This window comes from Larus michahellis, chromosome 14 (assembly GCF_964199755.1).
Source record: "Larus michahellis chromosome 14, bLarMic1.1, whole genome shotgun sequence".
Taxonomy (NCBI): Eukaryota; Metazoa; Chordata; class Aves; order Charadriiformes; family Laridae; genus Larus; species Larus michahellis.
In genome coordinates, this window is record NC_133909.1 from 6,206,310 (window position 1) to 6,234,231 (window position 27,922).

Below are 27,922 nucleotides of genomic sequence, written 5' to 3' on the forward strand. Positions count from 1 at the left end.
ACACAGCTCCAAAATTGGCAGTGTGAACGGGGCCAAACATGCCAGAGGAGGTTGCGTGCCTTCTCCCTGTGGTCATATGTGGATTCTCTGCAGCATGTCTGGCTGTGAGGTTGTTTCCAGTGGTAAACTCCAAGAGTGAGATATGATGACTGCTTACCTCCCATTGGGGTCAATTTTTCCACCTCTACAGTGGTTAAGAGGTTGCAGCCCTGGTGGAAGGAACACAGGGAGAGACACTGATGCTGGCAAAGCTGCCTGGCAGTGGAAAGTGTGATTCTTTTTGGAGCTTTTTTTTACCGCTCTCCTGAAACGTCCCACCTTTTCTAACCCAAGGCTAAGGTAGATGAAACCCTAAAGCGCTCAGAATGGTAAGAAAGTTTATATGCTGCATTTTCTGCAGATAAATGTAGGTAAATGTGAGGTGGCGGGAGAGTAAAAGTGAGTATTGTTGATCCACTGGATGGTGCTGTTGTTTTATATAAACAGCAGAGAGCTCCAACTGATGACTTCTAGTACTGTTTTGCTTCAGAGAGAATTAAGGAGGATGTGCACAGTCCTTTTCTCCTTAGCAAATCTTTCACAAGTCCTGTATGTTGTGATCCACCTGTTATCCAGCATTCCTGAGACTGGCTAAACTTAGCTTATCACTACAGATGGGAAGACTCATATTTTCTGGGCAATTCCTCCTGATCAGGACCAGAATTTTTCTAAAAAATCTCATTTAAAACTTCCTTCAATCCCGCAGTCCCCAAAAGTTAAGCTTTGTTTCACCTGCGGGATGTGTGTTAGTTGGCTCAGTCAAATGCAGTAACCGAGCTAAGAGTCGCTGGAGGAGAAGCTTGTTTTCAGAGTCTGTGGTTATACTTCATTGTGGGGAAGAGGAGACACGTTCCTCTGATGAAACCACCTTTCCAGAGGCCAGCACTTGAGTTTTGATTTTGTTTGTCTGCCATGGCATCAGCTTGCATAGCATGAGATAAGATCTGAAGTAGGTATTTGCAACTTATTTGGCATTGTTTTAATGTCCTTGTAACTATTTATTGTATTGTTTTATAACCCTCTCTTAAAGATATAGCTGTGATCCTTACGAAGGAGGGGACTTAGTGGATCATTGCCTCTGTAATTTGTCATCCTTGTCAACACTGTTACAGACTTTTATTGGAAAGCAAGCAAAGAACAGTAGCCTATGTGGTGTGAGAAATCGTTTTGCAAGCTCTGCCTATGACTCAGTTGTTGGCATTCTGCTACTGATAATTGATGGAAGTAGAAGTTAACTCAAGATGCTGGTTTTAAGGAAAGGGGAGGGTGGGAAAGGAAGTGGTGAAAGTAGTTTGTAGTAAATGAACATGGCCACATTGGTTCAGTAGCTCTTTTGAAAGGTGATACTTTGAATTTTTAGTGCTTTCCAGCTTCATAGAACTGGCTGTCAGCTTCTTTCAGTTTCCAGGTAACCTGAATTCTGGTCGCAGATGAGAACCTTGGAGAGAAAACTGCAGTCTGTTGGCAGTAGGTATTTCTGATGACCATTGCTAGTCTGTGGAGTTCCAGTAAAAACCTGTGTGATGGCACTGGTTCAGCGTAGAGCATTATGTTCTGTGTCACTGGCAAGGCTTTTTTCAGTACCCGTGTTCCTGCAGCGCCCGTGTCTGAGCTAATCGAGAGCTGACCTGCTGGGACACAGGCATGGGTGTGAGTAACCAGGGTCTAGAGACTGGCTGCTACAAATGTGAGGGGCAAGCAGAGGTCAGAAGATATAATATGTTACTTTGAGGATGCCAGTGGTTCATACGTGTAGCAAGTCCTGACTTCAGATGAATAACAGCGTCAGATCCATGCCTTAATTTCTCATCTTATTGTAAGCTGGTTTGGACTCAGGGTAGCGGTTCCCAGTTGAATCACAAGATCTTTCTAATCCCTCCTGTCACCCTGAATTCCCTTTAGCTGCCACTCCATTTGTGTGGAGTATGTCCTTTCATGTCGGCAAGTACCATTTAAAAATCCAGGTGTTTCATTTTGGAGGAGAAACATTGTAGCCCAGCAGATAATAGAGTTGAGCGTGACCTTTTGAGGAAAGAGGCACTTACTGACTGGGTGGATAAACCAGGACTGTCTGGGGAAACAGATTTGCAGGGAGGTGGAATGACCGGCTGCCTAGGCTTGTCCCAGAATCTGACATTTGTCCTAAAAGTCAGAGCTATGTCTATTGCAAATTGAGGAGTTATAGTTTCTGGTTACTTCCAAGACATAGCCTATGTAGTTAGAGTGACTGAGAGGGAGACTCATACCTGTTGATGTCTCAACTTGCTGTTTGGGTTGGCTTTTTGTTAGAAGATCTCCTCTGTATGTGTTTATACACTTCAGTTGTGATTAGCCTGTGTAGACATTGTCTGTTCCTCTTACATGGTCTTTGTTTTGTTTCTTTTTCCACTGTGATGTGAAGCTATTGGATGAGTTACGCAGGTTGTTACCTGCATATTAGCAATAGAAAGACCAGTAGAAACCGGATGGAGAAAAGAGGAACCCCAGCTTTTCTCTGTACAGACTATGCTGAAATTTTCATGCCCACACCCTTAAATCAGCTTTGTGGTGGTGAAGTTTTACTTTTGGCATGAGCAAGAAGACTTTATTTCAGGCAGTGCTGCATGAAAATTATAGGTTGGGTATTGCCAACTCTTTCTCCTGTATGGGCTGTGTTTCTTTGTCCTGCAATAAAGGATTTCTGCGTCTCATCTGCCGTCCTTGTGGCAGGATAGAGCTGGGTGACGTTAGTGAACAAGGGGAGTACCACCCAGTGACCCTGAGATAGGAGCAGAGGCATTCTCAAAATTTCTTTTGGGGGGGAAATTTTATCTTCCAGCTATTTTCAAGCTGTCCATGAACACCCAAGAGTGTTGGACCTCAGTCCTTTACTCTCGTTTTGTGTGTAGACCATGACAGTTTCAACAGCCCTACAATTGCACTGTTAAATTGGCAGTGCTGCGAGTGGGTTGATGAGATGGCTCCCTAAAATGTCGCAAGGAAATGGCCCACTGTCTACACACCCCTTTTTGTTTTGTTTTGTTTTTTAAAACTCCTGTCAGCACCATTGAGGTGGGAAATTTTGTTTGGCTGTTTGATTTAACACACCATTCAGGTGACTGGAAGATCCAGCAGTCCTTTGTGCTGCCCCTGAGATCTGCAAGGGACTCTAGTCCCCGGCTTTCCTTTCTCCCCACTATCTGTTCTCACAGATGAACATCCACATCAGAGAGCAAAACTAGGGGAGAAAATCTATGGTAATATAACTAAGAATGTAACTTATTGCAGCAGAGAGGAAATCCTGTGTGATACAAAGTCATAAAAAGAAAACTGCATCAGTGGCTCTTGGACCTTTATCAGACTGTTCCTGTTGCAGGCCTGATCATTCTCATTTTGATAACTAAAAATGGGGACACAAGGCCTGAGGTGCAAGCTGCAGAGCTAGGGACAAGCACACTCGGCGTGTGTCCTGCCTGACTTCTCTGTGCCGCGCTTTTCAGTAGAGTGACACCCATCTTTAGGAATTGCAGCTCACGGGAGGAGATGAGTAATGTCATTGCGCAGTATTATTAGAAACAGACAGATTGATCCTCTCGGCCCCGGCTGAGACTGTGCAACGGGAGTGTCCTTCCCAGAGATCTAAGGCCTGTGAGACAAACCCCGATTGAACAGATGCTAAGCAGCTCCCAGGGAACCAAGAGAGAATGGCATGCCCTTCCTGAGCGCCAGGATCTCACATTTCCACTACAATAGCACAGTGTGCTGCGCTCCTGCCCAGCAATTACTTTGCCTGGGGTTTTCCCAGTATGAGGTTGATAGGTGTTGTGCAACCGAGGTGGCAAAGGATTACCTTCTCTCCATGGCTCGCAAAAGCCTCTGTCCAGATAATAGGAGGAGGATGGAGATAAGTATCACAGTACGCCCTAGCTATCTGAATAAAGCAGGAGAAGAACTGTTAAATAGAAGACAATAGACAAAAGGGAGAGAAGGGAAGAGAAGCATGTGATTTCCAGCAGTAAATCCATCTTGCTTCTTACAGGACGGTGTGGCTGTGCTACTCTTGCAGCTAAAAATGTGACTGCGTTTCTCCAGTGCATCTGTCAGTCAGGACCAGAGAGGAAGGCACTGTGAGGCCACATTTTTCCAGGTGTCAGTCAGGGACACAATGATTTATACCACTCAAGAAGTGGGCTTGCATCTTGCATTCCTGTAGCACTTTTCATGCCAAAGGATGCCAAATGGCGCATTTGTCCTGCCAGATGTCAAGCGGAATGGTTTCTGATGTTAAGTCAGCGGGAAGAGTATGGGAAAGACCTTTAGCAAGAAATATTTAACTTCTGGCTCTAAAATTAGTAGACCCTCTCATAGTTGTGATTCCGTAATTCTTATCTGTGCAGGGCCTGATTTTTGCAGACATACGTGAAGTGCTGAGATAATATGCTTGCGTTTTTGGCCGGGAGTATGGAGAGAGATTTGTATTTTTTGATTCTTATGTTTCTCAGTAGCAGTGGAGGATTCTGGAACTCTTCCGCTCCTGGCAGCTGCCAGGGAAAGGAGCTGGAGAGGCTGCTTTTCTGATGGGGGGCCAGTTAGCCATGAGTTTAATAAATTATCTCCTCACCTGTCTGCAGCACTGCCCTACTCCTTGGGGGGAACAGCTGTCTGAGAGAGTCCTAGTCAAGGATCAGAATATTTTCTTCCTTTCCATCAAATAGATTTTAAAGGGGAAAAAAACCCACAACCTAAATCAGCCCTGAAGTGGTGTCAGTTTTGTCTCTGTCTGTCAGCTCTGGGGTGATATGCTCGGCTTCCTGCTGGGATGGCACAGACAAAAGGCTATTGAGGGAGGCATTTGGATAAAGGAGCCCCTGGTTCTTTACAGCCGCGTAACTCCAGCTGACATATCCAGCCATTGTTGCTGGGAGTATTTTTATGTTTTGGTTTTTTTTAATTCTCTCAAATGAAGTGTCTCATCAGTCTTCTCAGCTTTGTGTGTCTGAGAAAGGAATGCTGGGACCTGGGCCATTTCAGTGTTGCATCTTAAGCAGGATGGGATGAAAGGTGAAGAGCTCCAGAAGCAGAAAAGCAGTGTGATGGAAGACTTGGTCTGCTTCATTCCATACAGAGAGGTTAACACCTATAGCTGTGGCCACAGGGAACATGCACAATAGCTGAGCGGTCATTGTGCTTGCAGAGAGAACTAAAACAAGTTCCAGTGACCAGAGGCTGTAATATGGCCAAATTCAGAGCATTTATATCCCATTTCCCAGCGATTGCTCCAGGCAAGGACTTTCCCTGGTGCATGGGAGCTGGCTGCAGGACCCTGCCTGTATTTCCATTACCATGTGGGAGAGGGGGAAACATTCCAGCTTGGACCAATATCATCTGCTGTTACAACATGGATTCAAGGCAGTTTCTTTACTGGGGCATTAGCTGGGTGAGACTGGATACCAAGCAGACAGAACAGCACTAATAAAAAACGAACAAGTTTTCTGTTCTCTGCAGCTCTGCTGCATGGACACTGAGGAGGCACTTGGTAGCATTCAACCATGAAAGCCACTGTCTCTCTCCTGGAGCATTTCAGCCCGTGGAGAACACAGACCAGTTGGTTCACTAAATTGTTCCCTGTCTCCTGGCACAGTTCTCTGAGGCTTTGCTCTGTGACAAAACTGTGAGTATTCTTGCAAGGGCAGCAGTCGAAGAGGTGGGGGCTTTATCCCCATAAATGCTGTTTGTCTCTGGGTGTTTGCTCAGTGTTTTTGAGAGAAGGTTTGGTGCAGAAGGGAAGGGACTTACTGGAAAATGGCCAGTGAGTGTGGAATTAAGGCAGGCTTGGGAGATGTTGGGCTATCAAAGCTTTTTTTGTGAAAGCAAGACAAATAGCTGTGCAGAGTTTGCTCTTGTAATCTTCTTCCCCACCCGGGATTCCTAACCTGAAAGCATGTGCTTATGAAGATTACTGCTGAATAGTGAGGGGAAAACAAGAACCTAACATTTCCAAGCCAAGCCTTTGCCTAGCTTAGCCTTTGCTAACGCACAGGCATGACCACCAAGCAGTCATGTGCTGCAGGCAACGTCATGCTTTTTCTCTCCCAGTTATAACTCACTCAGTTCTTATATCATCAAGTAATACTGTGAACAGGTCCAAACATCCCCAGCTTCGTCAGCAGGTCCTTATTCCACAGGCTGCCAGTCAGGCACTGGTTTGGTATGTTGTGGACATCACTGAAAGACAAGTTTGTCCTACAGTGAAGCTTGATCAATTCGTAGAACAGCTCTGTCCTTAAAGCACATCTTGTGATGCCCTGTTCTCTAGCCCAGAGTCACGGGAAAGTGGAAAGCACACGGGGCACAGGCAAGTAAGCAAGATATGATACACAGTCCTCTGGAGAACGTGCCAAATCATTGGCATAGTTCAGACTGTAGCCAACACCCACAACACACACAGCGTAAGATGTATGGAGATAATGTTTGTTTACGAACAAAAACCAGAAAGGCAAATCTGCCTTTCGTCTGTCCAGGATGTAACTAAGGATGTAATTAAGTGTAATTAAGTGGATGTGGAATTAAATGGACTGTTAGAGATAGAAAAGAACTAACAGATAACCATCTTCACTTGATGGTCCCAGGTGGAGTTTTCTTAAAAAAAAAAAAAAATGTCTTTTTTTCACAGCACTGAAGAACAGAAGTTCTGGTGTTGGCACTGACATTGGACACGCTAAAGATGGAGCAGCAGTGCTGGGTTCAGAGTCTCTGCACCTTGAGAGGAGCAGCATCTCCTGGGATTGCCGGTAGGATTGCCAGAGAAATATGCAAAACCTCTCCTTTGGAAAAGAGGCTGGTGTCTGGCCTGTGGCCCTCGAGAGGTTGCCAACCCCCGTGTTAGATGCAGTCTTTGCTTATGTGTGTGGGCTGGGAGCCCTCTGTATCCCAGGAATCCTACTTCTTACAGAGCTTTACAGGGGAGAAGCTCTGCTCTTGGGCCTCAGTTGTCACCAGGCCCTCCCTGAGGAGTTACAATACATCCCCATTTCCCAATCTGACCTCATGTTTGAGCTAACCAGCCTGGCTGCCTGAGCTCTGACAGTCTGATTCCAGCAGTGGGGATGGAGGATGAGGAAATAATACTCCAAGGAAGGGAAAGCCAGTACTCTGATAGGGTTTTTTAGGTTTTCTTTTCTTAAACCAAGAAGGTGAAAAGCTGTGTGTTTGCATAGCAAGCTTGCTTTTGGCTAACGTGCTTGCCAGAGATTTGGATGTTTCCCCCAAGCACAGCCTTTCCTGAACATTGAGTACTACGGACATGTTCTCTGCGATTGCCAGCGCAGTTCCTTAAAAGCAAGGAAAGCTGTCTTTTTCTGCTTGTAGGAATCTTGCTATCCCTTGTGGCTCTAGGTTTCGCGGTAATGTCAGATGGAGGAGGTTGAAGGAAAATGTTTGCTGCCTCTAGAATTTCCCTTTGGAATCCTATTAACAAAAAAAGCGTTGTAGTCACACACAAGCAGCTTCTTCCAAGCAGTATGCCTGAAGGGCTTGAAAGAAGAGGCTAAAATGAAGCCGTTGCTATGTACGCTGCATATCAGTGCTTCAGGACGGATATTTGTTCCTGTAAGAATGTCCTGTTGGAGATCTTGTGGGCACAGAGTTGCCACTTGCCTGCTGCACGCCCAGACCTGTAGCCCACCTCTCTTGAATTGCCTGGAGCTAATGAGGGCTGCCCCAGAATATGGCAATACCTCGGCTGATCCCTTTCTCGGTGCCTGTAATTGTTCAACAGATCTCCTTTGATCCTAGGCTCAGTTTGAGCAATAGTGAAAAGTTTTGCTGTAGATGGAGGCAGCGTTTTACCCTGGACTAACAACCTCCCTTCTATTTCTTCAAGGGCTTTTCAAACCTGTGTTATTGTTTCATTTTTTTCTCCTAGGTCCTCTGATGACCTGTGTCTTGCACTTAAATGCAGAGAGAGTAACTTGTCAGGAAGTGCGGACAATGAAGAAATGCAGCTAATGCTGAGCCTTGTGCAGGGAATCCCTGCAGCTTTTTGCTCTGTGGTGTGGAGGGGCATAAGGTAGGTGTGAAACCTCTTGACTTGCTTTCCTGCAACTTAGAGCAAACACCTTCAGTTCTCTGGGTAGTCAGTAACCATGTGAGTGCTAGCTTCTGAGATTTGTAATATTGTCAACAAAAGCTTTTTTTTATATCTGAGCTTAATTTTTTTATAAGAGCTGTGCAAAAGCAGCCTATGTCGTAAGAAGCAATACAACTATCTCCCCTTGAACTGTCAGGGTTAATATTTAACAGCTCCTCGTGAGTTAAAATAGCCCTTTGCTGTAGCATGTAAAACTACATCTCTGGTACAGGTAAGCATTTCTCCGGCTGTTCATCTCTGCTGGTCTTTCCCTCTGCTGGTGGGGAGATGTATTCTGGGCTGCCAAAGATCAATCTCCAGGCAGACCGCTGACACTTTCATGAAGAGGAGAGGATGAGATGCGTATTGTGGAACCTGGGATCAGGAGAGAGGTTGTCAGATGCTGCCTACCAATGAGAAGCAATTTATCCCAGGTCTGAATATGCTCATGGCTCAAATCAAGCGTAGTGCAAACCCCTAGGGTTGCAGCAGGGATTCTTTACCCGTGAAGCCTTTCGTGTGCATGTGGCATTAGTGAAGCTTTATTTTAACTGACACTGTTTTTGAGCAAAGCCTGGTTGTACTGTACAAAACCCAAATGACCAGGGTCCCTCTAAGGGCAGTAGTGTAGAAGGTAATTGTCTGTCTGTCTGTGATGGTGTGATTAACAGATACGAGAAACTTGAAATACATTTCCGTGATATGTGGAATAAAAATCCAGATACATTAGATGCTCCCTTGAAACCAACTAAATTTCAAGGTGCTGTACGGTGGCCTTCACCAGAGTGATCTAGTTCTTTTAAATTCTACAACTAACCACAGACTCAAATCCATCCATGTCTCGTTTTGGTGGTGAACTGACATAGCTGTCATTTCCTGGCGCTCAGTGATCCCTCTGAAGTGATGGAGCAAGAGTTCAAAAGCCAAAAGTAGAAGACCAGTCCCAAAGGTGGTGCTGGAAGAAGCTTGACCAAGAGCTCACAAAGAAGAGCAGCTGAAGAGTGTATATTGCTGCTATCAGTGCAAGCAGCTCAGAGCTGAAGTGGCACACTCTTAGCCGGCTTGGGATCCTGAGCTACAGGCAGGCCTGTGTAACAAGACTGTCAGCAATAGCAGCGTTGGATGGTGATGGAGTTGGCACCTTTCAGACAAGTGAAATGCCAAATTGAAGTTTTTCCAGTTGCCCTAAAGGCAGGTCAGCTTTATTAGAGAGGGAGGGGACTGTCTGACTCTGAGCCCTGTCCTCTAATGCTTTACCCAAGCATTAATCTGCTTTTAAACCCAAACTCCTCTGTTCTATGGTGGATTTGCAAGGCGTCTTACTTTGACTTGTTTCAAAGCAGTCACAAGGTAAAATGGATGTGTATCTAGCCATTAGCTTTTGGGGACAGGGAGGGCTTCTGGATTGGAGCTACAAGCATGGAGAAGAAAAGAAAAATCTGCTTATGGTTATGCGTAGGATCTTGCCTGAGCCCTTGGGCAGGTGATGGTCTAAAAGCTCATTTCTTTCACTGTCACTATGGCTACTTCCATAATGCCAACAAGTGTTCCCAGTGATGCTTACACCAGATTAGAGGCAAAGGGTTTCCTTCTTAGACTGGATTTACCTCATTAAGAAAAATCTAGGGAACTTCCATTGTTTGCAGTAAAAGGTGTTTCTTTTCCCATCCCACTCTGTGTTGCAATAAGCTTAGGGTGATAGCCGGGAACAGTGCAAAGCTGCTGTCTCTTTTCTGAGAAATTGGATCTGTGTGCGGAGTGTCTGAGAGTGTTGTGAGAGAGGGTGTGCATGTTCTTGTCAGTAAATCCAGAGAAAGGACCAGCCCACTCATTCAGCACACCTTTGGAGAGCACTGCCTTGTGAGCACCTCTGGGCAGCAGCAGCAGCACCTCTGTCGCTCTCAGGCACCTCACCATGTGGTTTTTCAGGAGAAGGTTTCCTAAAATTCCCAGAGCCTTCATTTGGCTCATTGTTTTAATAAACTTTTGCATCTTCGTTGCTAATTTCGACTTCTTGTTTGGCTTGTCAAAGACAAAGATCTCCAGGTAAGAGACCTGCTTCCTTGTGATATGTACTGTCTGGATAGAGTGCTTGTGCTCACTTTCTTTCTCTCTCTCTGTCTCTCTTCACCCTGCAATTTGCACTTCTGATCTGAATTAGATGACCACTTTGCTTTAGCAGACCACGGCGTTGGAAGATTTGCAGTCAAAAACTTGCTTCTGCTGGATCACTAGTTTCTCCTTGTATAGCTGTTTAAGAAAGCAGCTTTTGCATTACCGATGTTACTTATTTTCATCCTTTGGCATTACATAGTCTTTGCTTTTCGTAGTGGCTCCCAGAAGGACATCATTCAGCCCTAGTCCAGATCGCGTTGCTGGACATTGAATTTGGTGGGATACCTTCGAATTTATAGTGAGTTTAGCATCTGATTCCTAACACAAATATGCTGCAACTGGGAGACCAATGTCATGCAGACATGATCAATATATATATTATTTTTTGTATAAATGATCAAGTAAATCCTACAAGAATGGGTGTGGAGGGAATTGCAGTGTAGACTGCAGTAAAATGTCTCCAGCATTGTTGGCAGGAAGCACTGTTCCTCGCAGGAGCACAGCAGGTATCTGAGACTTTCCTACTTAGGAGCATGGCTCGCTTACGTGTTAGTGCCCTGTGCTGTGTGTGGGAAGCACTGCTCCCCAGCCTCCCCACCAGCCCTCATATGGTCCCGGCTCTCCCGATGAGCTCGTCTGGCTTGTCTTGATGGGGTTAGTTTTCAGCTGGACCTCTCAGGGCTGATGCTGTGGGGGCAGGCAAGAGTGGTGACGCCGGGAACACCTACATCTCTTCTGGAGGTCGCATCAGTTTAGCTCGGCTCCAGTGACTTGAGACCACACCTTGAGGACAGCTATCAATTTGGAGAGATTGGAATCTGCACAGGGGAGGTGGGGAAAAGGGAAAGGCATAGAGAAGTGAAGTTGTCCTTGATCACAGAGCTGGGACAAGAACTGGCTCTCCATGCCCAGCTGCTTGAAGCTGTTTCATTCTGCCATAGTGTCAGATAATGGAAATGTCCGTATTTTTGCAACTTAAGTAAAACACAACTAGGCATGAGCTGTATGTGGTTATCTGTTTGTCAGTTCTGTTTCCGTATCTTTTATATGCAAGGTAAAATACACAAAGGAGCATCCTCATGGCTTTATCCTCTATTTGTCCTAGGTTGTTGTAAATGCACAGGATAATGACAGTAAATATCACTGCGCCTCTGCAGTTGCTTGCCAGCTGGACTCTAGAGCTTGAAATTTGATGAGCTGCTTGGACCAGTTGTCTGGATTTAAAATGCTGGTCAGGAGAGCAGGATCCTGTTTAGGCATGAATGCCTGTCCGTGTGGGTCTGACTGCAGGGAGCAGGGTTTCAGCTGTGAAGGGCCCTTGATTTTATATTTTGGTCTCTGTATGTTTGGCACAGTATTTGAAATTAAAGTATAGTAGAGCTGGGATGGAATCTGTGCCCTTCGAGACAGCAAATACAGAAAGTCTGGGCTGGGGAGTGGTTTCTTACACTGTTTCATTTGTTCTGTGCCCTTTAATTTTAAAATTTTAAACATCATCTTCAAAATACAACAGAAAATCATCCAGGGATTTAAGATCTGCCTGAGCTACCTCACCAAATTTCTGCTTACTTACAGTGTACATATAAAATATTTCCTCTTACTAGGCAGTAAACAGTAACACAAGCTTATACATGAACTCTGTGATAGAAAGCATACTTGGTTCAAACTGGCTACTGATTATGAGGGGAGGCAGAGGAAGAGCTGATAGGCCATTTACCACAATCATTTTTTTCTTAGAAATAGCGTTGGAAAGGTTCAAGTATTTATCCAATACAAAATGATTTTTAAAAGCTTCCTTAGTTGATAATTTCCTAGTCACTTTAATGAATGCCATACCACTCTGAAGCTTCAGCAGCAATTCAGCTGTTACCTACAGCCTGCTATCTGCAGAGGTGCTATTTGCCTGTTTATTACCTCGGAAGCAATCCACAGCTCTCCGAAACAAATGCGTCATGTAAAGGCTGAACGTAAGTGTGAAATCAGGCTGCCACAACTATGCTGGTTGATCCTGAAAAGCTTTGCTGTACATAATAGCTCAGCTGCAGAAATTTTTCACCTTCCTTTTTCCTGTTCCACCCTCCAGCCATGTGCCAATAAGACTGAATATTTGGGACAAAAACCCACCGCTCCTGCCTTGATTTTTTTTTTTCTGGGTTTCAGCCCAGTCTTGTTGCAGGTGGCTCTTCTGCTGTTGGCAGCTGTATCCTCCTATGATATCCTTGTACCTGCCTGTGCCTCTGAATCAGGCAGCAGGGCAGCTGCAGTATTAGAGGCGATTGCTGAAAATGCAGAGATTTTACATTTTTAAGCTTCAGAGTGTATTTTAATAGCTTCAAAGTGCCTGTCTTAAGACATGGGTGCCGGCCGAGTGCTGTGTGATGACATTGCATTAGCTGGCTAAGGGGCAAGAGGAGAGGAAAAAATGCCTTGTGGACCCAAATGCTCAAGAAGTGATGTATGGTAAAGAAGTGAGTTTCACTTCTTATTAGACTTCCCTAACTGAATTCTGGAAGATCTTCATGGTCTGTCACTGAAGCACTTGGCTCTGCTGGCAAAGGAGAGAGCCAGATGGCTGCCTCCATGGCGTGTGCCGTGTCCTGAACTCAGGATCTCCAGATCCGTCCTGCAGTGCTCTGGGGACATTGCCAGGGATCCTGCCCAGTGCAAGGCAAAGCTGTTCTCTGCTGGTTTGCAATTGCTGCCAATGTGGGTGTTTCATGAGCCAAGCGCTGAAGAGGAGTGTGTAGCCTCTGGGATTTGCTTAGTGGGGAGATAAGCAGTATTCTGGCCAGAATGGTGTGGGAAGTTGTATTACGCTCTGGTGGCAAAGTTGAAAATGAAACTGAATTCATACAGCATCCTGCAGAAAGCCAGTGGCAGTTGCCAAAGCAAGTCCTCTGAGTGTGGTGGTCGTACGCAGTGGTTGCTCTGAAGCACAGAGCAGGGTTCTGAGTCTACAGAAATGGTCTGAAAGGTGTTCAGTGTTAAATGGAAAGTGTGTGTGATGTGTCTGCTTTTCCTTTGATCGCATTCAGGCAATTGAGCATTTTCCAACGTGCCCCAGATATGCTACAAATGGACACCCAAGAGCAACAGGGTTTAAACAATTCTGATAATGGGAAGTCAAGGAGCTTTTTAAAGGTGACTTTGGGGAGAGACATCACAAAACTCAAACAAGATATGGTTGAAAGGACACCAAGATGGGAAGAAAAGGAGGAGCAGAAGAAAATGATGAAACCAGTTGCCAGGGTGGAAGAAGCCAAGGAGAACATGGCTGTGAAACTACCCCCCAGGTTGGAGGGAATCAAGAAGACAACAGTAAAAACAGCCCCTACGGTGCAGGGAAACAAGGCGAAAACAGCAGTGAGACCAGCCTCAGGGGTGGAAGAAGCCAAGGAAAAGACAATAGTGAAACAACTTCCCAGGGCGGAGGAAGCCAAGGAGAAGACAACAGTGAAACCGACCTCTGGGGTGAAGGGAGCTCGTGAAAACAACAGATCCAAAGACCAAATAAAGCCAAAAGAGCCTTCTGCACCAGTGAAAACTGTAACATCTGTTCCTCGGGCTGCTGCAGTGACAGAAAAGAAGAAACTGAGGGCTGCTGACTTCAAGTCTGAGCCACGGTGGGATTTCGAGGACAAGTACCTGCTGGACAACTCATCTCCACCATCGGTAGGTGCGATGACCGTGTGTGTTTGCCAAGAATGATGCCTCCCTGTTGACCTTGTCTGCCGTCCCCTGGGCACGTGTGCCCTTTGCAGTCGAGGATGATCTCCAAGCTGGTAGGTCAACTCACTAGTATATGCAGATGCTGCTGGGACCCAGAGAGGGAGACCTGTATGTACCACTCAGTTAGCCTGGCCAGTCCTCCACCATGCTCCAGTATGGGAACTTACTGTAATTGCACGCATTTCCATGAGTCCCTTTGAAAGTCATGCCGAGCAGCCCTTTCTGGAGCTCAGGTGTGTTAGAAGCTGGACAAAATATCTCTCCTTCTAGATGTGCTACAAGGTGGTCCCACTCTTAGGTGCCTTGCAGGTGGGTTGGACTAGGTGATCTTCAGAGGTCCCTTCCAGCCCCCATCATTCTGCGATTCTGTGTGATATATTGCGTAGGGGACTTAGGCACCAATGCAGTGTGTATGTTCCCTGTAATGTGGCACCCTAAGGTAAGTGGAGTCACACCTAGTCTTGTGATGCCCACAGGCTGGCGTTAGGTGTCTGGCACTAAATGGCAGTCTTCATACAGGCGTCCCGTTTCTCACCTGATTTCTTGGGAAACTGGACATCTGCGTTCCTATGAAGACTCAGGTTTACAATTCCCAGATTTGCCTTGATTTTTGTTTTATGCAGCCAGCTAAAAAAAAAAAGCAAGGTCACAATGAGGGAATAGGAATGCCTCCGTGTGCCTTTTCGTACGTGCATACCAAAGGAAGTCGAAAGCTTTGGCAGCAGTGGGGCGGCAGTGACGCTTGCGCTGTGCTGGGTTGTGAAGAATGATGCTGGCAGTGGTGGTGAGGAGGGTCTCAGTGCACAGGAACGGAGGCTTTGTTCGTTGCTTGTATTAAAGTCAAAATAAGGTCAAAGAAAAAGGGTTAGATGAGGAATGATAAGCATGTACCTGCCTGCTTTGGAGACGCTAGGGTGGGGACCGTTCCCATCTTTAAGGTTTTCTGTCAATATTGGCGAAAATTCAACTATGTGTATGTGTGCCCCATTGAAAAATTGATGGTTAAAAAGTAACATTTTTACTGTTCTTGTGGTTTATTATCAACAAGAGGAGAGTCTTTCCCAGCTGTTGCCAATTCACCTTTTCCACCCTGTACGTACACACTCGGAGCAAGCAAGCAGATTCTTTACCCATGCAGAGCTCCACGGCTCAGACGGTCCCAGCATATTGGGTTGCTGTCTGGGGTTTTGTTGCTATGCATTGACCCGTCATCACAGCAAAGCAAATAATTCATAACAGTTCTGGCATTCAACTAGTCTTGCTTTGTTCCTCTTTGTTAAATAGAAACAACTGTAGGCCTGGTCGGCACAGGTATTTTGGTAGAGGTGAAGATGAGAATCTCAAATGATACAGTTGTACCTGTCAAGGCAGTAGCACTTGCACAGCTACAGCTTCAGCGTTTTCTTACGGGTCCTGTTTGTTGGGAGTGTTGTTCTGTAGGTTAGTTCTCACGATGACCTCTGTCTGTGTATGTCATATTACCGATGTGATCTTCCAAAACACTAAGTCTGGTGCTAGGTCGACGGTCTTAGATGAGCCATTTGCTTACTTAAAGTCTCAGTGCCTCAATCTTCCACCATTGCCGTGTGTCATTTTGGTGGCATTAGGGGGAATGTAGATGTTGCTCCAGGGGACTGTCAGGGATGCAGGCACCATGTCATTCTGCTCAGACCTCTCCTGGTGGAGCAGGGGCTACTCTTGAAAAAATGAATCCCATTCCCCAACCCCAGGGTGTCCAGGATGGGAGACGTGCAGAAAGCAGAGGTAGACGAACTGGGCTGATAAAATTACTAGGATGAGTTTTATTATTTTGATGTTTTATTTTTGAGTTCTCTTTCCCATGTGGTGTTTTGGTGTTGTTCCCTGTTGCCCCTTTTGGCAGCACGAGCCATTCTTTTGCTGATGGGATGTGCTCCTCAAGTGTGGCATTGAGCTGCTTGAGAGGAGCAGCTGGCCCCAAACAGATACCTCTGTTATCCAAAGATCTGTGACTGTTAAATGTGGAACTTGGCTGTTAAACGCTTGAGCTCATGCACTGGCCCAGCCTGACTGAGTCACAGCAGAAGGGCCTGGCAGATGATCCAGTCTGTGGTGCAGGATGTCACAAGGCACCCAGAATACAAATGGGAGTGAGCGAATTACGTGGCTAAGAATGCATATGCTGTGTGACACAGTACCTCACCCCTCCTGCCCAGTGTTACCACCTGTAGACACGGTGGGGTTTGGTCACCAGGATCCTGCTCATCAACTGACAGATGCTCCTGTCTTCTTACCTGAGGAGCACATGCAGCCATCTCAGAAAAGCAGAGCAGGAGCTGGCAGAGAAATGTGAGACCACAGTTCACAGCGGGAAGCTGAGAACATCCTCCACTGTAACTGGGGCTGCACAACATCTGTGTGCGCAGAACAGCTGAGACAGTGGGCAGAACCCTTCTTCAGTAGGGAATAGAGGAGAAAATGCACACAGAAGGGTCTTGAGTGAAAATGTGGATCCAGATGTCGCATGTTGGGTCTCACTCCCAAACTTGATCTCTAATTCTTCAGAGAGAGGGAGTGACTAGAAGCACTCCCACCTCCTTCATTTCCTACGTGATCAGATTTCCTTAATTCCTCTGGTATTGATCCAGTCTAGCTGTGGAGGCACAAGAAGTACCAAGCCTTGGACAGTACAAAGTACAGCTTGAGCAGGAAGGCAATGTCCCTGTCTCTGGACGTGAAACGTGCTGCAAGTGAAATGGTGCCAACATGAAACCCTCCACGGTGTTATTCTCGTTGCACTCCTGTTGTGACAGGCAGAATGAGGGCTGTCTCCTCAGGCCGTGACTGGGTTGTCATCCTCATCCCTAGCAGAGAGCCCAGCTCAGCTGTGGAGCACGCAGCAAGGCTTTGGCAGTGCAGTCTGGTCATTGCTGGGGGTTTGAGCTGGGCACGTGGGTCCACTTGGTCTCCTGTTTTGTCTCTCAGTAGGTATTGCAGTAGGTATTTGGGGAAGATGTCTAAGAAAGTAGGCCCCAAATTGACTCTGTGGAACATCCAGTGCAGTGGAGTTGTTTGCTCTCCATCTGCACACACAGCCTAACTGTTGCCAGCTGCAACGAGATCCCTCTTGTTGGAGAGGATAAGCTGACTTGGATTTCCTTCTCAGCGCACACTTCTCTGTGATTCAACATTTATGATGTTGAATGAGTTGTTTGCGTGCTTTATCTTATCTTTAAATGGAATGATAATGGTGATCTGACATCACATGTTCCTCAGTGTGTTTGTTCATGTGCAGTCAGGTCAGGACCTTGTGAGGTGTTGAGCCAACAAGGACGGCTGGTCTTATTGGGTATGTTTAGGTTAGACCAATTACAGGTATCAGTTTGCATCACTTAATGAGGCCATAAGCAGTAAAACATTTGCGCATTGTAAGCCTGTTGTTCTGAAGAAGAAAGTCTCTGAGACCTGGCGTCATCCTGGCTTCCTTGTAGGTGACTTTCCACCAGCTAGTTATTGATGTAGTGCTGAAGTTATGCCTCAGGTACCTGGTGATGGGGGCACTGAAGGGAACAGATGATGTACCACTGGAGTTTCTATGCTTCTTTCTGATACTGTCGTACATAGGCACACAAGCACTGGCACTCAGTCAGGTTTATTAGCTCCCTGCTAATCAGTCCTTATTGTTTTCTTTTTGTTTTTCAAGACCTGCTCTGAGTCAGTGAAGGTCAAAGCTGCCAAGTCTGACTGGCTGCGGGATCTTTTCCTGCCCAACATCATGCTCTTCACAGACAACAGATACTTCAGTGACAGTGAGTGGGGCCGCCTGGAGCATTTTGCACCTCCCTATGGCTTCATGGAGCTGAATTATTCGCGTGAGTCCCTCAGGGCATGTCAGGATGGGACCATCAAACTCCCGACAGGAGCCTTCTGTCGAGTAGCTGGAGGTTTGCAGCATCTCCATGTCAAAGGCATCAGGCTAGGTGGATCTCATGGTAGAAACTGTGGTGGTTTTACTGTGTCCATCCTAAAGGCTCTTGATGCTAACTCTCCGCCATGTTTGCTTCACAGTTGTGAAGGAGGTCATGTCCCTGCTGCCCCCAAAACCCCACCAGCAGCTGCTCCTGGCCGACAGCAACAGCAGCACGCCAACATGCATCAGCTGTGCTGTCGTGGGGAATGGAGGAATATTGAATAACTCTGGGATGGGCCAGGAGATTGACTCCCATGACTACGTCTTCCGGTAAGACAAGCTTCCTTCTTAGAAGGTACACAGCTAGCTTATTCTGGCTAGCAGATAATTACAGTTGGATAACTTCACATCTTCTAGTATTGCACTGACCCTGAAGTGCCAAAATAACTGGTGTCAGGAAGAGACGAAAAACCAAAACCTAAACACCCAGGAAGAGCCTGGGTTCACAGGTGAGCCGTAAAGAGCCATCTCCAAAGCAGAGGGAAGTGGCTCTCCTGCAGATCAAGAGGCGTAGCTCAAATGGGCTTAATCTTCCCTTCCTCCAGACTAACACTGTCTTTTCCTGTTATAAACATGGATGCGAGGGTTTTCAATGGTCACCTGTTAACCCTGCTCCTCTGTTTGATTTCCATGGCCAGGGTGAGCGGGGCTGTCATCAAAGGCTACGAAAAAGATGTGGGAACAAAAACCTCCTTTTATGGATTCACAGCCTTCTCCCTGGTGTCCTCTCTCCAGATCTTGGGACACAGAGGGTTCAGCCACATTCCACGGGGAAAAGTAAGTCGGGTCCATGCTGTATGCATGCATAGCTTTGACAGGATGCTGTTAGTCTGTGGCCTTCGGTTCTGATCTTGTGCTTGAGGAGCAAAGGGGCTGAGCTAGCGCTTTAGCATTACCCTTTACGAGGGAACCCGCGTTGGCTTGGCTCGCAGTGAGTGTTTGCAGTGGCAAGCTGCATCAGTCCTACCCCAGCCCTTTGGGCTGTAGAAGTAGCTGCACGTTAGGTGTTATCTCCATGCTGCTTCTGTGGGATAGTTAAAAGCTGCAGACCGAAAGTGTGTGTCCAAGAAACTCAGTGAGCCTAGACGCCTGCTTGCTTTTTGTTTTTAAAGGATGTGTCTCTCTTGTGCCATTCATTAATGCTCACTTGTTTTCTTAGCATGTCAGATACATTCACTTCCTGGAGGGAACCAGAGACTATGAGTGGCTGAAGGCTCTTCTGCTGAACAAGAACATCAGGAAAGGATTCTTAGACGAGTACGGGTGAAACAAACTGGCCCCATCTCTACCCTTTTCGTTTGGAGCTCTCTGCTGTGCTCTCTTCCTCTCCACAGTGCTGAGCACTGCTGAAGTGCAGGCTAGGGTATAGACAGGTTAAAGCCTTCCTCCCCTTGCAGATTTGTCCGGGGAATTACCTTATTTCCTCCCAAGCTCTGTGCACTGTTGTAACGAATACACCTCCTTCCCAGAAGTAGCTGATTTCAATGATGTGTGGCTAGAGCTTAGAGAAAGCTTTGTGTTCCTCTGGGATGACCACATGCTGTTGTCTGGCCTGGTGTCTGTACATGGTGGCCCACTTATGGATGAAATCCTGGTCTCACCAATTCTTGTCTATACACACACGCGCTTTTTGTATTTCCCTGTCCTGTTGTTGCCTCTGCTCCCTGATCTCTTCCTCTGCAATGCGCACAGGTTATGGAGGCTTTGTCATAATCTGCGAAGAGTTGCAGAATAGTTTAACAGTGTTTGTGGTTCTTCTCTTATCACCAAGCGCATCAGGGCTGTTGCTTTACAATTGTGATGAAATATAGAAGCTTGTCCTGAGTCTCCCCATTCCTGTCCTTAGGCAGAAGCCCCGGGAGAGATTCGATGAAGATTTCACAATGGACAAATACCTGGTGGTTCACCCTGATTTCCTCAGATACATGAAAAACAGGTGAGCTGGGGGTTATGTGCTCTAACGGGCTTATTTTTTCTGGCCATCACCGTCTCTGTCTGTCTCTGGGCCCTCTCCTCCCAGCTCACTCCTTTGTAACTGCGGTTTAGCCACACCAGCAGATTGGGGGTAAGCTTTGTCAGTGTGCAGTCAGTTAAAATTCTCTGTGGTGCTGCAGTGGATGTTAGTGGTGGGTAGACATCCCTTATCTGTGAGCTGGAGAAGCAACATGCGTCAGACAGTTTGGCTTTCTGCATCCAAAAGAGGTCCTGGGCAAATGGCAACTCTTTAGGGAAGAGCATTGCCAGAGTGCCAGAATAGTTGATCTAGTTCAGGACCAACCTTTCATGTTCCCTGTTGCTTAGCACCTTGGAGGAAGGCTCTGTAACAGCTCTTTTCTCTCGAGATCCCTTCTCGACTCAGGAGGTTGTGCCCTCAAACACGATAACAGGCACTTCTTCAGTATCCCATTTGCCTGGCCTGGCTGCTCTTCTTTGCCTCTCTAATCCTTTTCACGAGCCTGCTGGACACTGTCACTGTAGGATGTGCCAATCGTGGGCCACACGTGACCAAGAGATGTAGGAAGAAGAGCTCCCGTTGTGCCCTGCTTTGGCTGTGTTTACCCTTCGGTCTCCTTGAGAGCTGAGTTACGTCTTCTCTGAGAGAAGGCAAATGCGGTGCCAGATGGCTTGCACCTCCCTGCTTATTCTGCTGCCTCCCCTCTGACTTGGGTCCTTTCCAAAGCCAAGAGGGGCTGAATGCTATTTTTTCCTGGTGTGGACTCCTACCTTCCTAACAACTGCTGGCACAAAACACTGCAGCTCCTGGCGAGTTTTGTGAGCCTCCCCTCTTCCCTATGTCTTGTTTCACTGCTAAAGGTGGATGGGGAGCAGGATATACCAGGGAGCTTCAAAGCCATTTCTGCACTGCGAGGCAAAGGACGGATTTAAGAGTGGGCTTTAACGTAGTAGATCCTTTAATCCACCCTCTCTTTATCCTCACTGCCTCAAGACCTACCACTTCCATAAAGCTGGGGCAGAGCTGGGCTTAGGTTGTGGTGCAGGCGATGGAGCATTCTGGACTGGCTGTGTGCTTTACTGAGCGCACAGCGGCACCCACACATGTGGGCATACTCATGGCTCGTCTGAAATGCCTCCTATGGCCACGAACTGCTGCAAGGACGGAAGATGCCACACAGACTACAGGGCGGGACACAAGGTGTGCCCAACTTGAACCACTACCCCCAGCAACTGCTCTGTGCTTTCTTCTCTCCTGCTGCAGGTTTTTAAAATCTGAAACTCTGGAAAAGCCTTACTGGCGGCTGTACAGGCCCACAACGGGGGCCTTCCTGCTGCTGACTGCCCTCCATCTCTGTGACCAGGTAAGGGCATGATGATTCTTGCACACAGAATTGTATGGAAGGGATATAGGATGACAGGGCAGGGCAGGGGTGGCTCCAACCCTGCCTAACATCTGCCTGGCTTGAGGGTATACGGGTTCTGGTCAGCCATGAGGGAGTAGATTGAAGACAAGAGAAACAGACCCAAATAATTCACATAGAAGTTGTGAAGCGTGCTGTGGTGTGAGAACCATCCTGCTTCCCAGGGAGGCAGTGAGAGGAGAGCAGGCTCTCTGGATCCAGCGTCCACAGTCTGGTCCCTCTGGACCCTCATGCAGGGTCACTTGGAGGAGCCATGACTGGCATCCCTGTCCTGTGCTCCCTCCCTGTTTGGGACCTGTGTCTCGTGTTTCACTTAGCTCCCTCCGTCTTTGGTACCTCTCCCCAGTGAGCCCTCCATCTTTCCCAGGTGAGCGCTTATGGCTACATCACAGAGGGTCACGAGAAGTACTCGGATCACTACTATGACAAGGACTGGAAACGTCTGATTTTCTACACTAATCACGACTTCAACCTGGAGAAGCGGGTGTGGAAAAAGCTTCATGATGAGAATATCATGAAGCTTTACCAGAGATCATGATTGTGTGGCAGGGGCCATTGCCTGGGAAATCGCAACAACACCTCACTGGGAACAGAAGAGGACCACCAGAGGCAAGGTTAGCTCTGAACTTCCAGGCACATTTCATCCCCACAAAGATATTTCCCTCTTTCAGCACCTTTATTTTCTCACGGCGTTTTTACAAATGTGCAAATGCTACAAGCCAGCAAGAAAACACAGCATGCCAACAAAGATGTCCCATCTGGCTATGCTGCCAGACTGTTGCTGATGGTTGTAGGCACTGGTCTTCGGAGAGGAGAATCTAGGATGGATCTGGGTAGTCTATGGTCCAGCATGTCCTGCATCTTCATCCAGGTTTTATCTCTTTGCAAGGAGATGCTCCTCAGGCTGGGGCTGCTTCTGTTCTGGGTGGATCCTCTCCATTAGTGGTGCCCATCTTGGAGCTGGGTGTGTTGTCTAAGGGAAGCTTCCTCTGCAGTCAGTGGATTGAGGTGGACGCACAGATCCTGTCTCAGGTTTACTTAATTCCTGGAGGTGCTGCTCCAGTCTTCTCCCTGCAGATAAAAAGGATGGACTGGACGTTTCCAGGTGACTGATTTGAGAGAGGACGAATCTCACTTCTGCTTCCCAGTGTGGCCTCACCGTGACACTTCCGAAGGAGCACCACCATCAGCTCAAGGGCTGGTAAATGCTCTCCATGGTGCAGCAGGCATGCTGGACTTGGTGCCTTTTGCTCTGGGACTCCCCTGGCTGCAGGACATGTGAATAAGTAAATAAAATAAATGGCACTGCTTTGGCCAAGCTGATTTTTCATTGCAGCCCTGTGGAATGTGGTTATTTAGTCTGCATCCAAAGCAATTGCTGAAAGGCTGAGATAGTGGATGGTGAAGCCAGGAAAGGGCAGGACTGAGTGTTAATTGAATACCTCCATCTGCAGGTTCTCTGCGTCTTGTGTGGACGCACCTGAGCATCCCCTACTTGTCCACCTTGCTGTCACAGGATGGGGATCAGAGCTGGCCAAACACCTCCCTGTGGAAGTGGGTAAAGACCTGGAGAGTTTGTCCTTGTCCCAGCAACTGCTCTCTGGGCATAACAAATGCTGGAGACAAATGCGTGGAGGGGCTGGAAGTTTTCCCTGTGACCACTACACAGGCAAAAAGCCATTTCCAGCGTCCAGGCAGGTCCAGACCATCTACCTGGGCTCATAAGGCTCTGGACTGGGGCCCAGCTGCACACTGACTGGTCCCAGTGGACCTGCTCTGGCTGTGAGCGGTTTTCCTTTTGTGTGCAACGTTTCTGCCGGGGGCAGCGGCGTCTCCAGGCATCCCCTGGGCTCCAAGGGAGGCATCTCAGCAGGGATTGTCAGCAGGGTTTGCCAGGCCAAATTTCCTTTGTCCCTTTTTTCCATGTGCTGTGGAGAGGCCAAGCAGTTTCTCATGTCTGACTAAGCTTGTTTGCAAAGAAAACCCCCCACGTCGATAATCTACATGAAGAATTCAGCTTATCTGGGAGAGGGTGTAGCCGGCCTTTGGCTGCTCTGCCCACACAAGCCCCACAGTGTCCGAAATGTACTGTTCCTCTGTTGGGAATGATGTATGTGAGCACCAGACCCATGGGGAGCCACGGGATTTGGAGCAGACCAGAAATCCTTCATGAGCAGCAAATGGCCTCCCCGTGAAAGGGAAGCCCAATGGCAGCTAGTCGCCCCCAGAGCCGACCAAGGACAAACTCCTGCACCCAGGAGCTCTGCACCCTGCTGGGTGTCTCAGCCCCTTGCAGGGGCTGTGCAAGGCTGGTGTCCCTTGTCCCCATGCCCTGCAGGCTTTCCCTGCCCAGCACTTGCCCGGCTGGGCTCTCAAAGGGTAACGAGGCAGCTTTATTCCTTGCCCGTGCTTGGGCTGTACCGAATTGCTGCAGGTTGCTTAGTGACCAGCTCCGCACGGGTATTCTTCCTGCCTGAATAGGGCTTTTCTCTTCCCAAGAAGTTGGAAGAAGTTTCTCTTAGACCCCTTCCTTCCCCCTCCTCCTCTTTTGTTTTTCTCTTCTCTGGGAAGCGGGATGGGCCTGAGTCCTGCTGAGTGAGAGGACCAGGGTGGGCGAGGAGGAAGGTTTGGAGATGGGCTGGCAGCCCCCAGTCCACGCTTTCCCCCAGCACCCAGATCCACTTGCTGAGGCTTCCCAGAGTCCAAGGAAGGAAACTCCCCAGGAGACTTTCTCCACCAGCAGAGCCTGTTCCCTCTAGGCTCTCCTCTCAGCACAGCTGACGTAGTTTGGTGTTACCCAGGATAATACTGGCTGGAGAAGGCCCTTTGCTGGGGTCTGGAGTTTCCCAGCAAGCTCTAAACCACGTCCTCTCTGGCCCCAGAAAAGCGGTTCTGAGCTGACGGTTCCCTTCGCCTCCTCACTTTCCTCCTGTCTCCCCTGCACCAAGGCCTCCCGTCCCACCGTGGGCTGGCCAAGGTGCAGCACACACAGGGACACGTCCCTGGGAGCACAAGTCCAGCTGCATCTCATCAGAGCCACCTGACCTTGTGGCATCAGGTCCAGAGTGGCTACGGCACATCGAGGGGGTTTGGAGGTGACATTTCTCCACCAACTTCTAGCCTGGCACAAACCCGTGGAGGGCAGCGACAGCCGGACACCCTTGGGGAGAGCCAGGATCCATGGCTTGTGCGAGTCCCCCCACTGGGTGTGTGTCCCGAGGTGAAAGCGGCAATGCCGGGCTGTGACGGAGTAGTCCCAGCCTCCCCAGCACGGCTGAACAGTGGGTGCCGTGGTGCAGGACCACCCCAAATGTCCCCATCCAGCCCTGGCAGGGTAGCAGCATTGTCCCAGTGCCACCAGGTGGCAGCTCCTGTTCAGGGACCTGTCAGCGTCGTGCGGTGTCCGGCACATCCAGGTTTGGCACAGGCTGTGTCCAGGTGCCAAGTACAGCCCTGCAGCTGCCTGTGTTGTACCACACTGTTGTCCCCCAGCGTCCTTCACTTTGTAACGCCTGCCTGCCCGTAGGGTTGATGGCCCAGGAGCTCCTTGGGGTACATGGGGACATGCATAGGAGAGGTTTGGGACATGCAAGTGCCACCCTCACAGATGCAGAGGTGTAGCCTTGGCTTGTGCAACGTGGCACAGCGCTGGAGGGACCAACGGCGGGACCGGGTCTGGCATCCTGAGAGATGCCTCAGACACAGCAATTCCTCCTCATGCGTGGATGTGATACCCAGAGCCAGTGACCAGCAGCGTCTTTCCCGGCTGCCAGCCAGGAGCTCCGCGGTCTGATGGGTTTAAACAGAGATGTCTGATTTGAGGGAGAAATAACACGACCGTGCTTCAGCCTGGAAGTTGCTGTAGAATCAGCCCTACTTATTTGCACAGCTGTCAGTGAGTCCCGTAAGCCGTTGGTACAGCCATTCCCGACTCCTCCCTCAGTTCCTCAGAAGTTAACAGCCTCTAAATATTCCCTGCCAGGTTGTGGGTAACAAATCCACTTGTTACCCAGGAGCTCTTGCGGCGTCACCTTCCTGGCAGGGCTTTGAATCTTTTGTTTGGTTTCTACCTCTAACCCTTTTGCGGTGTGACTGCTGGCCTGTGTGGCAGAAAGAAGCAGGGCCCATGTCATGCTGCATGTTCGCAGGCACGTAGCTCCTCCATCAGGGCTGGGGCCAAAGCAGGAGGAAGCAGATGGACAGGACTTGCTGGGCTGGGGGATGGGGATGCGCCTTGGGGACGAGCAGGCAATGCAGAGTCCATCTTGTCCCCACTCTTGGTCAGCCCAGCCCTGCTCTCCGGAGCCTGAAAGGTTGGGCTGACTAGGCGCGGGGATGAGATGGGCTCTGCACCGTGTCCTGGGGCTTGGGGTGCCAAGACCAAACCCAACCAGGTGCCAGAGGGAGCCACTGCGTGTACCACACATGGCTCCAAGGCAGCCTTGTGCCATGGTGGCACACCCAGATTGTCACTTCTGCCTCTCTCATTCCTAGGCAAGAAACTGAGGCACGGAGCAGGCAGAGCTGGAGACCAGTGCTTGGCTTCCCAGCACGGAGCAGGTGCTTCTTCCAGGTGCATCGCTCTCAAGCAGCCATGGTTGACCGGGTGCCGTGGGAGTGTAGCAGAGGCGTGTGCTGGCTCCAGGTCAGTGTAAAAACCTCTATGCTGGTGACCAAACAGATGCTATTTACATTCCCCAAGTGGAGAGAGGTTTGGGGCAGGCCCTCAGTGCACAGGGGTGGGGAGGCTCATGCTCCTCACCACCGTGCTGACCTTCTCTGTGTGGTGGGGATGTGGCAGCAAAGAAATCCAGTTGGACCAGAAAAGCTATTGATAATAGGGGAGGGAAAACAAGATAAAGGAGCAGCCCATGGCTTTGTTGTGCAAAAACGACCAGATGACCTCTGAGGCCCTCCCCTGCAGTGAGCCCTGATCTCCGTGCATAGGGCAGCACAAACATCTCCTGGGGGTGCAGCAGCCCCTAGTTCCCAGCCAAGGGTCTGTGGTAGCCCGGGCTTCTCTACCAGTCTGGGCAGCAGGACCCTGGGTGCTGTGGGGCTTTCCTGATCCAGCCTTCAGGGTGGTAAATCCTGGAAAGACACTTACTGAGTCCTGGAAACATCCCAAGGCTCCCTCCATCCCTCCCACGGCAGCCATGCCACATCAGGTGGGGACCGCACAGGCGGGCAAGGGTCTGACACCAGCCCACAGTCAGAGACAGCGTCCCCTCTCCCCAGCTTTGGGGACAGAGCCTGGCCCTGTAGCTTTGAGGCTCCCCTTTTTCAGCAGACCTCAGGAATGTCTGCCCTGCTGAGACAGGGCAGGATCAGTCCACGTCTGCCTTACCTGGTCCAGAGCAGCCAAGAGAGAGGCAGGCAGTTGTCTGTGTCGTGTCACCCTAATTTCTCAAAGATGTTTCCCAGCTCTGCACCCCTCCAGGGCATCACCCAGAGCCTCACAGGTTGCCTCATGCCTGGCAGAGAGGGGATGGCCTTCGGACTGTGTGTTTGGCTTGTCTTGGCCCCGGTCGATGGTGTCTAGGGCTGACCAACGGCTCTGTTGTGTGCAGACGTCCCTGCGATAAGAGCTGGGCTGAGCCCCAGCAGCGCCCAGCCAATGTAAGTCACATGCTGCTGCTGCGTGTGAGGTCCTGACCTGCCACCCCAGCCCGTGGCTCGTCCCCACAACCTTCCTGCTTTTGCGAGGAGCCCGAGGGGACTAAAGGGTGTGTTTCCCCCACGGGCCGCGTCCTGACAGATTGGCACAAAGATGGGGCACGTCAGCTCAGTTTGCCTGCGCAGCTGCATCCCCGAGCCCCTTTCCCTACCTGTGAGGCAGAGCCCAGCGCTCGGAGCTGCCGTGGGGTGACGCTGAGCACAGCCCTGAGCACCTCTAGACCCGCGGCTGAGTGCTGCCACCGCACCGCCGTCACGCGGGTCCCTGTGTCCAAGCATCCTCCCTGCGGTCACTTCGGTTGCAGTAACACCTAAAAATCCGAGCAAAGCCGGTGCGGGAGCATCCACGGCACCATCCAGGCTCAGTGCGAGCAGGCGCTTTGCCTGAGCCCGTTTCCGCGGGGGACCTGGCGGGAGGAGGCTCGGCCGAGGCGTGCTCTCGCTGCTCCCCCCGCCCCGTGGGGAAGGGGCCGTGCGTCAGCCTCCCGAGACATCTGCTGACGAGTTTTTCATTAGGCGGTGGCCTTGCCTCCGCAGGCAGCCATATGGCCCTGCATTCTCCAGCGGGGCCGACACAGCAACGCGTTCCGAGGTCCAGATTTTGCGTTTCAGGGAAATTTCCTACGAGCAGATTTTTGGCACTTTCTTAAATGCACCTCTGACCCGTGCTGAGCAAATTGGGATATAGAAATCCTCCAGGAGGTTTTTGGAGATGTCTTTCTCCTGGCTGGACAGTTCATCATGGCAAAGACCATAAGACTTTCATCCACCAACCCATGGCCAAGAGCCAGCTGGTGCAAAATGTGCTTATTTTCCTCTCGCTCTCTCTAGCCATGCGGATGGCTTGGGTTTTGTTTCCAAGAAGTAATCACTGGAATAAAAAGCCCAGGCTAAAAATGATACTTGCTGGTTTTCATTGTGATTTCTTTT

General features: G+C 49.1%; 1 protein-coding gene and 1 long non-coding RNA gene across 3 annotated transcripts; one reads left to right on the forward strand and one right to left on the reverse strand.

The window, feature by feature from the left end:
- Positions 1–217: 217 nt before the first annotated feature.
- On the forward strand, positions 218–22,847 carry ST6GALNAC1 (ST6 N-acetylgalactosaminide alpha-2,6-sialyltransferase 1). 2 transcript variants are annotated; one of them, XM_074607537.1, is made up of 12 exons: positions 218–368; positions 1,441–1,506; positions 6,692–6,809; positions 7,943–8,086; positions 13,297–13,933; positions 17,673–17,841; positions 18,038–18,209; positions 18,578–18,716; positions 19,099–19,196; positions 19,786–19,875; positions 21,157–21,256; positions 21,684–22,847. In XM_074607537.1, exons 2-12 carry the CDS (start codon positions 1,470–1,472, stop codon positions 21,852–21,854), a joined length of 1,875 nt encoding a protein of 624 aa, XP_074463638.1. In that variant the 5' UTR covers positions 218–368; positions 1,441–1,469; the 3' UTR covers positions 21,855–22,847. The 2 variants fall into 2 exon arrangements, with proteins under 2 accessions (XP_074463638.1, XP_074463639.1); XM_074607538.1 differs by lacking the exons at positions 218–368; positions 1,441–1,506 and adding an exon at positions 4,460–5,689.
- On the reverse strand, positions 22,267–26,790 carry LOC141751161 (uncharacterized). The gene is made up of 3 exons (XR_012589895.1): positions 26,664–26,790; positions 22,476–22,583; positions 22,267–22,387 (listed from the first exon to the last, which is right to left on the reverse strand). It is a non-coding gene; the product is annotated as an uncharacterized LOC141751161 (long non-coding RNA).
- Positions 26,791–27,922: the final 1,132 nt, after the last annotated feature.

Coding starts and splice junctions, on each gene's coding strand:
- ST6GALNAC1 (XM_074607537.1), top strand. CDS start 1,470: ATGAGAACCTTGGAGAGAAAACTGCAGTCTGTTGGCA. Junction 1,507..6,691: donor AAAACTGCAGTCTGTTGGCA/GTAGGTATTTCT, acceptor TTTTTTTCACAG/CACTGAAGAACAGAAGTTCT. Junction 13,934..17,672: donor ACAACTCATCTCCACCATCG/GTAGGTGCGATG, acceptor TTGTTTTTCAAG/ACCTGCTCTGAGTCAGTGAA.